Below are 9,210 nucleotides of genomic sequence, written 5' to 3' on the forward strand. Positions count from 1 at the left end.
TGCTAAGCTTTCTTACACTCTAGGCTTCTGATCAGACTAGCCCTTTAATTTAGAATGTTATTCTCGCTTCTTTCTTTCTTTCTGAAAATTGACCTGGAGATTCTTGGAGGCACACTATTGACATGTCTTCTTCATTTTAGAATTTTCTGCAATACCCAAAGTTATAGTTTGCATGGTAGGAAGATGCTGAGGTGCTTGATGGCCAGACTCAAATTTGGTTTCTTGTCTTTTGCTTCTCTAGGTATTTGATAGTCGTCCTGTTCTACATGTATGTTTAAAGGTAAGAAATTCCTTGGGTGGTGTTCAGTATTTTTCTTTCTGTGATTCATTATGGAGAATGCCTCAGCTGAGATGAATTGCTTAAGACCTTGCACACTTACCACTATGATCCATGCTAAGGGGTGGTACTTTAGAGAAAACAGTACCTACTACAGTTAATGACTACAAAAGGCAGGGTTTGTTGTTGTTGTTGTTAGTTTTTTCTCCTCTTGGTTGTGGAGCTTGAACTCTGGGCCTGGGCGCTGTCCCTGAGCTCTTCAGCTCAAGGCAAGCACTCTACTACTTGAGCCACAGAACCACTTCTGGCTTTCTGGTGGTTAATTGGAGATAAGAGTCTCAGGGACTTTCCTGCCTGGGCTGGCTTTGAACCTTGATCCTCAGTTCTCGGCCTCCTGAGTAGCTAGGATTACAGGCGTGAGTTACTGATGCCTAGTCAGCTACATCTTTTTTGTGTATGAATGTCTATAGCCAGAGATAAACCAGTGTGTCTCTTTTTTCCAGTATGGACGTCTCTTTGTAGAAGCATTTCTGAAGCAATGTATGCCTCTTCTAGACTTCAGTTTTAGAAAACACCGGGTAAGAGCTGCACACAGGGAGCAAAAGCATGCTCTGAAGCACAGACAATAAATCTATGTGACTCCAGGGTTGGACTGAGGGTAGGAACAACCTATTGCTCATATTCTGAGCCACAGTTATCTAATGCAATTTTGCCTCGAGCCAGAGCTGCCTACATGGGAGTGAGCATTCCAAAGTAGACTGACTGGCCTCCTCAGACCACTCTCTTCAGTCTCACCTTTCCTCCACCCCTGATCTGAAGGTAGGGGTTCTGATAGATAATAGATGACAGACAGACCGATAGATAGATAGAAAGACTGACTGAAAGGGAGAGAGAGGAGAGAGAAATCATCAGTCCCTTGTGCTGCTGTACTCCCAAGACCTCATGTGCTGTCTAGGTCATCTATGAGAAATTTAAAAATAGAGTTCAGAGGGAAGGGTGCAGGAAGTGTGATAGAGGGGTGAAATTGATTGGAATATGGTGAAATGCATGGTGATTTAACAATAAGATAAAACAGAAGGATCTGTATAACATATAAACTAATAAAAGAAAGTTTGTCTTAGTCGGGCGCTGGTGGCTCACGCCTGTAATCCTAGCTACTCAGAAGGCTGAGATCCGAGGATCGCGGTTCAAAGCCAGCCCAGGCAGGAAAGTCCATGAAACTCTTATCTCCAATAAACCACCAGAAAACTGGAATTGGCGCTGTAGCTCAAGTGGCAGAGCGCTAGCCTTGAGCTGAATTGCTGATGGACAGCACTCAGGCCCAGAGTTCAAGCCCCACGACCGACCCCCCCCAAAAAAAATGTTATAAAACTCTTGTTACAATGAATAGTCTTCATATTTTTTACACCAAGTGACATCCAGAGTTACAGTAATAAAGTAAGAATAGAAACATGAATTCTACTGACATTTAGCAAATTGGGATTTGTAGTATACCCACAATCTTATTTTGTTTCACTTAATCCTGAAAGGAAAAAAAAAAGGTGATGTTTATCCTAATTTGCAGATAGGAAAACAGAGGCATGATAACTCTTTAAAACTGCAAACCTAAGGCTGAGGTAGAAGGGGATTATGAGTTTGAGGCCATCCTGAGTATTGATCCTGCCCCAAAGAAAAATGTTATGACCTTCAAGTTGACATAAGGTTCAGAACAGGGGACTTAAGAGGTAGGAGCTGGCCACCACTCTCCTATTAGGCAAAGTTAAGATGGCTGTTGACATAGGCTGAAGCCTGCGCTTACCTTTTTAGGAGCCCTTGGTTGCAAGGATGTCTTAGCATCTAGAATCAAAATAGAACATTTCTGTAGAACATTTATGGATTATGTTTGTAGGATGATGTTCTGAGCTTACTAGAAACCTTCCAGTTGGACACAAGGCTGCTTCATCACCTTTGTGGACATTCTAAGGTAAGAAGGGAGCAGCTCACACCACTGCTAGCATAATCTGCAGTTGCTCTTGGGAGGCCCACAGGCTCTAACTACTTCCTTTTTAACCTTTCTTGTTGCGTGTACATGTGCCAGTCCTAAGGCTTGAACTCAAGGCGCGGGTGCTGTCTTTGAGCTTTTGTGCTCAAGGCTAGTAGTGGTCTACCATCTGAACCACAGCTTCATTTCTGGCTTTTTTGATGGGTGATAAAAGTTTCATGGACTCTCCTGTATCAGCTGGCTTCAAACCCTTATCTTCAGATTTCAGCCTCCTGAGTAGGTAAGATTACAGGCATGAGCCACCCGCACCGGTTCTAAAGCACTTCTTGACTGAAGACTCTAGGATGCTGCTGTGTGTGTCTGCTGTAAAGTACTCCGGGTGGATGAACCTTCCATTAAGTACTGGCTGCTGGAGGCAAGAGGTGTTTTAATGCAGCTGCCTTAGCGCTTTTCAGCTGCACCCTCATAGTTCTCAAGAACTAGATCTGTAACAAAAGGGCTTGGTGCTTGAAGTACTTCTACAATTGTGTGAACCACTGTCACCTCTGTCTGAAGGCACACAGAACCCTAAGAGTTCTGCCCTTACTGTCAAACCTTAGAATTTCCTGAGCCTGTTCACATTATTCTACCTCCCAGTCTCAGCTTTCCCCTTGCTTCTAAGTTTAGTAATTGAGACATAGAATGTTAAGGACTTTCCAAGCTAAACACAACTACTTTCTGTTGTTTAATATTACTCTACTGTCTCAAGAATATTCATTCTTTTTTTTTGGGGGGGGGGTCTGGTTGTGGGGCCTGAACTCTGGGCCTAGGCGCTGTCCCTCAGCTCTTCAGCTCAAGGCTAGTACTCTACCACTTGAGCCACAGTGCCACTTCCGGCTTTTTTCTTTTTGCTTATGTGGTGCTGAGGAATCGAACCCAGGCCTCAGGCTTGCAAGGCAAGCACTCTACCACTGAGCCACCTTCCCAGCCCAAATATTCATTCTTGATAGGTAAATTCATTGATAATAAGTCAATAAGAAGTTATAAAGAGGAACTTAGAGTTAGTGTTACGTTTTTGAGACTGAAGGGTTACGGATTTTGGGGTGAGGGCTGAACTCAGCCTTGTTCTTGCTAGGTTAGTCGTCTCCCACTTAGGCCATGCCTTCATCCCTTCTTTTTTGCTTTTGCTTGTTTGTTTCTGCTTTTTGTTATTTTGAAGGTGGAGTCTAGTGAATGTTTCTACCCAACCTAGCTTCAAACCACAATCCTTTCAAGTAGTTAGATTATAGGTGAGAGCCACTGGTACCCAGTTAGGCTGAATTTTTTTTTTTTTTGGGGGGGGGGGTCCGGTCGTGGGGCCTGAACTCTGGGCCTGGGTGCTGTCCCTCAGCTCTTCAGCTCAAGGCTAGCACTTGAGACACAGCACCACTCCGGCTTTTTTCTTTTTGCTTATGTGGTGCTGAGGAATCGAACCCAGGGCCTCATGCATGCAAGGCAAGCACTCTACCACTGAGCCACCTTCCCAGTCCCTAGGCTGAATTTTTTTTGGAGTACTATTCCAAACTACTATTGTTTGGTGGAACCTGTCTCTGGGCCAAGAGGAAGGTATATACTCTTAAGGTGTGAGGAATTCAGATGTTTCTTTTAGAAAATGTGTGTTCTCATAAACCTAAACGAGGGTATTTATGTCCATTCAGATTCACCAGGACACAAGACTCACCAAACATGTGCCTTTGCTCAAAAAAACACTGGAGCTATTAGTTTGCAGAGTCAAAGCCATGCTTGTTCTTAATAATTGTAGAGAGGCTTTCTGGCTGGGAAATCTCAAAAATCGGGACTTGCAGGTAAGCCTTTGACTCACAGCTGTCTCTCCACTTTTTAAACCCTGTTCTCACCATAAGACTCCTTTTAACAGGCCCTGCAGGGAGGGTGTGGCAGGGCAGATGGATAGGGTGACTGAGCCTGAATGTTGTGAAGTAGTTTATTTGCACATATGAAAACAGAATAGTGAAACCTGTTCAGGTAATTTTAGGAGAAGAAGGGAGGAAGGGATAGCAGTAGAGGGAATGAGTTTAATCAGGATATATTGAAATGTCACAGCTTGGTGCCTGTGGCTCAGACCTGTAATCTTAGCTACTGAGGAAGCTGAGATCTGAGGATCTCAGTTCAAAGCCAGCCTGGGCAGGAAGGTCCATGAGACTCTTTATCTCCAATTAACCACTAGAAAACCAGAAGTGGAGCTGTGGCTCAAAGAGGTAGAGCGCTAATCTTAAACGGAAAAAAAGCACAAGGATAGTGCTCAGGCCGAGTTGAAGCTCACGACCACCAACAACAAAAGAAATGTGGCAATGAAACCCCTTAAGTGTGCGGTGGTCTGGTTCATGAATTAAAGGCACTGTGTACGTGGGCTGTGCCCACAGGCCACACCTTCCACCCCAGTAAGGAAGGTGAGTAGGTGCACAGACATAAGCAAGTGCTCAGGTCCTGGGGAGCCAGATCAACCACCTTTTGTTACTGCCAGAGGGTCACTGTCAAGCCCTACTTCAGAGCAGATTCATAATGACATTTCTTTATATGGACAAAGGTTTGTTTGGTTATTTAGCATGCTTCCCCTAAACCAATATCCCGAAATTACTCTTTTTTTTTTTTTTGCCAGTCCTGGGGCTTGAACTCAGGCCGGGGCCCTGTCCTGAGCTTCTTTTTCTCAAGGCTAGCACTCTACCACTTGAACCACAGCGCCACTTCTGGCTTTTTCTGTTTATGTGGTACTGTGGAATGGAACCCAGGGTTTTATGCGTGCTAGGTAAGCACTACCACTAAGCTACATTCCCAATCCCCCAAATTACTATTTTAACCACTGAACATTGCTAGTTTCTCAGCTGTGTGACATCTTGTATCACTTATATTAACTAGTTCGTAGCTCTGACGTTTTTACTTCCGGCCCACACCCTTCTCATTCATGTGTATAATATCTGAGGGAGTTTGTTTTATAAACTCAGCCTTGATCTTTCTGGGCTTGATTCCTTGGCACCTTACCACCTGAGCCACAAGGCTCCAGGCTCCCCCTCATCTCACAGATCCCCGTTCTGGGGCTTGAACTCAGAGTCTCATGCTCTCAAGGTTTCTTGCTCATGATTTGTGCTCTGTCAGTTGAGCCATGCTCTAGTCCAGCTTTTTGCTGGTTAATTGGAGGTTAAGAGTTTCAGTCTTTCCTGACTGGACTGGATTCAAACTGTGGTCCTACAGACACAGCCTCCTGAGTAGCTAGTAGGATTACAGGTGTGAGCCACCATGCCCAGTAGTAGCTGAATTTTATAATTTTAGTGTGTGTGCCAATACAAGGGCTTGTACTTGTCCTGCATTCTTCACTTGGCTTTTCTTACTCAAGGCTTGTGCTCTAGGGGCTGGGAAGGTGGCTCAGTGGTAGAGCGCTTGCCTTGCATGGCTGAGGCCCTGGGTTCGATTCCTCAGCATCGCATAAGCAAAAAGAAAAAAGCCGGAAGTGGCGCTGTGGCTCAAGTGGTAGAGCGCTAGCCTTGAGCTGAAGAGCTGAGGGACAGCGCCCAGGCCCTGAGTTTAGGCCCCACTACTGGACCAAAAAAAAAAAAAAGGCTTGTGCTCTGCCACTTGAGCCACACCACTACTTCTAGATTTTTGCTCATTAATTGGAGATAAGAGTCTCTTGTATTTGCTTTGAACCAAGAATTTCAGGTCTTAAGCTAGGACTTAGATCTGAGTGGCTAGGATTGTAGGCATGAGCCATCAGCAGAGTTTTATCAGTTTATATGTGGAAAGAGTAGTCTGCAAAGAGTATTTCCTTTCTTTACATCAACCTTATAATGTAGAATCTTATTGTTTGCTTGAAAAAATTTGAAACTTAGAAGTTAACTTACATAGGCCATTTAGTAATGAGTGGGGCCAGTGTTTTGAGTCTAAACGATCCTGATCCAGAATTGATGTTCTTAAGCAATTTCATTAATACTGTTCTTTAGCTTCTGCATGGCCATTTGTTATTGGCTGTATTGGCTCCTGTGTGACTTACGGTATTAGGAAAATTTTAGGTCCAGATAAAGTATTAACTGAAATTTATCAGAATAATGTGGCCTTGTAAAATCTAGTGCAATATTAGAATACACAGACTCAAATGGATTTTTTGCAGAACTGCATATTATATGAGCATCACAGGCTGGGGTTGAACATGAACTTGCCTTGACAAGACAAACCATTCCCACATTTTGAATGCCTAGAATATCTTCCTTGTACTTCCTGTAAACCCAATACCCCAGCTTCCCTTCTCCTCCACTTTCCTCTACCAAGTCTGCATATGTGATCTTTACAACCCTTTCACATTTAGGGTGAAGAGATTTTGTCCCAGAATTCCCAGAGGATCTTAACAGCAGAATGTGAAGATGGCAGGACAATCCACATCTCCCAGAGCATGGAGGTTTGTCTGAAAAGGCATCTGGCTTTGATTGTGCCAGCTACTTTGAACTGGTGGAGGGTGCCAGGTGTAACTCAAGTACTTCCATGTCCATCTCCACCTGTCCATATCAACTACAAGTGTTTAGGGCCTATCATACAATCGATTGTGACATCCGTATATAAATATACATTATACAGTCTTGTGATCACTCGGAATAACTCAAGCTGTAACATATATTACAGAGTTGAAAATTCTCTTCCAGACAGGTGGAAGCCTAGATGCTGGTGGCTCACGCCTGTAATCCTAGCTACTCAAGAGGCTAAGATCTGAGGATCACAGCTCAAAACCAGCCTGGGCAAGAAAGTCAGAGCTATGGCTCAAAATGATACAGTGCTAGTCTTGAGCATAAGAGCTCAGGGACAAAACCCAGGCCTAGAGTTCAAGCTCCACAACCACATTAAAAAAAACAAAGGGCTGGGAAGGTGGCTAAGTGGTAGGTACAGTGCTTGCCTCACATGCATGAGGCCCTGGATTTGATTCCTTAGCACCACATAAGCAGAAAAGGCCGGAAGTGGTGCTGTGGTTCAAGTGGTAGAGTGCTAGCCTTGAGCAAAAAGCAGCTCAAGGACAGTGCCCAGACCCTGCGTTCAAGCCCCAGGACTGGCAAAAAACAAAAAACAGGTGGAATGTAGCTCAGGACTACAAAAGAGAGGGAGAAGGAAAGAGGGAGGGAGGGAGCAAGGGAGAAATAAAGAGAAAACAAGTAAATAGAAGTGTGTATTTATATATTTTTTCCATAATTCAGATGAGGTCTGGATACTGAGTTCAGATAGAAGAACCTCTGCTAAGAGAGCCAGAGAGCACCTCACAAGGCTCTAAGCTCAAAACCCTTTCCTGCCAAAAAAGAAAGGAAAAAAATACCATGTCTGTGCTAGGGATTTATTTTGATGATAAAAACACTTTCATAGCGTAAATGTCCCTGGGTTCAACCCTGGCATTATAAGAAAACCAAAATAAGGACTAAGGCTGTAGCTCAGTGGTAAAGCATTTGTCTGGCATGTGTCCCTAGGTGTGGACCTCAGCCACACAGATACCTACATACACAAAACCTGAGAAGTAAAATTAAGGCAAATTTGGTTCATTTTGCAGTATAGCACATAATCAGTGCTACAGTCCTTCTGTGGTCTTACCATTCAAGAAAAAATGAGGTAGCGGAGCCTGGTTGTATACTCCTGTAATCTCAGCACTCAAGAGGTTGTAGCAGGAGAATATAAGTTCAAGGCCAAAATGAGTAACTTAATCAAGACACTGTTGCAGGCTAGGGTTGTGGGTCAGGTGGAGGAATATGTGCCTCGCAAGTCTGAGGCCTAGTTCAAATTCAGTGCCTCTTCAAAAAACCTGAAATTAAATTCATTTAACAACAAATAAATAATTTTTTGTTTTCTTTTGTTTTGTTTGCCAGTCATAGGACTTGAACTCAGAGCCTTGGTGCTGTCCCTGAGCTGCTTTGTTTACTCAAGGCTAGTGCTCTACCACTTGAGCCACAGCTCTACTTCCGGCTTTTTTGGTAATTTATTGGAGATGAGTCTCATAGACTGGGCTGGCTTTAAACTGCAATGCTCAGATGTCAGCCTCCGGAGTAGCTAGGATTGCAGGCGTGAGCCACTGCCCAGCTATCATTGGTTTTAACGATGAAAACAGAGTAGTTTCATATCTGTGAGAGGTGTATTGGAGCTTCGTGAGGTCACCCAGAGAAGTAGCCTAAAATTCTCGATTGTCCTTTTCCTTTAGGATGATGAACCTGAAGCAAGTGACGAAGAGGAGCAGGGTGACGAGAGTGGAGACTCCTCTGACTAGGCCCTGGAAGATTCTGGGCTCCTTGAAACCTGCTTTGTGCCTTTGGAATTGGAAGCGTCTTGTTTTACCCTTCAAGAGGATGTTTTACTTCACCAACTTGTGGGTTTCATGGTGTGTCTAACTCCAGCCAAGTTCCTGCCCAGGACTGCAGTGCACAGTCGCTGTTGGTTTGGATAAACAGTGGAAGTACTATTTGTAGTTAGGGTTCTGGGCTTTGGGGGTTAGTATTGAAACTGATTTATTGTAGAATTTAGGTTTATACCTGCTTTACAAATAAATGTTTTTCTAACTTTTGCCTTAGCTACCTCATTTCTATTTCTAGGCTTTTGTCCATATTCAAGGATTGGGTAGAACTGACTTTAAAAGTTGTTCAGAAAAACAAATGGACTGGCACTAACATAGCTCTCCCAGCAACAGTCAGATTCCACTATCTGGACCATTTGCATTTCTGGTGAGAACAACTTTGTGACTTCTCTAAGTGAATTAGATTTGTTAATGCCCAGATTATTGTCATTATCATTAGTATTATTTTCAGAAGGTGAAGAAAATTCATCATCAAACTTCTGACTGTATACATATAATTTTTTTTCACATTATTTAGAGATACATCTATATTCTAGTTATAAGCTATCTGGGGTTTGAACTCAGGGCCTGAGCACTGTCCCTGAGCTTTATTGCTCATGGCTAGTGCTC

At 43.6% G+C, this 9,210-nt stretch overlaps 1 protein-coding gene across 2 annotated transcripts in view; it reads left to right on the forward strand.

Moving 5' to 3' along the window:
* Positions 1-8,810, forward strand: part of LOC138822692 (Fanconi anemia group D2 protein-like) — a 68,646-nt gene extending 59,836 nt beyond the window's left edge. For both annotated transcript variants that reach the window (XM_070015528.1, XM_070015529.1), the window contains 6 exons: positions 242-280; positions 781-855; positions 2,166-2,240; positions 3,935-4,081; positions 6,592-6,681; positions 8,452-8,810. In XM_070015528.1, coding sequence (XP_069871629.1) covers positions 242-280; positions 781-855; positions 2,166-2,240; positions 3,935-4,081; positions 6,592-6,681; positions 8,452-8,517 — 492 coding nt within the window. In that variant the 3' untranslated portion in view covers positions 8,518-8,810. The remainder of the gene's footprint in view (positions 1-241; positions 281-780; positions 856-2,165; positions 2,241-3,934; positions 4,082-6,591; positions 6,682-8,451) is intronic.
* The last annotated feature ends 400 nt before the right edge of the window (positions 8,811-9,210 follow it).

Source organism: Dipodomys merriami, unplaced genomic scaffold (assembly GCF_024711535.1).
Source record: "Dipodomys merriami isolate MVZ:Mamm:240054 unplaced genomic scaffold, mDipMer1.0.p SCAF_114, whole genome shotgun sequence".
NCBI lineage: Eukaryota > Metazoa > Chordata > Mammalia > Rodentia > Heteromyidae > Dipodomys > Dipodomys merriami.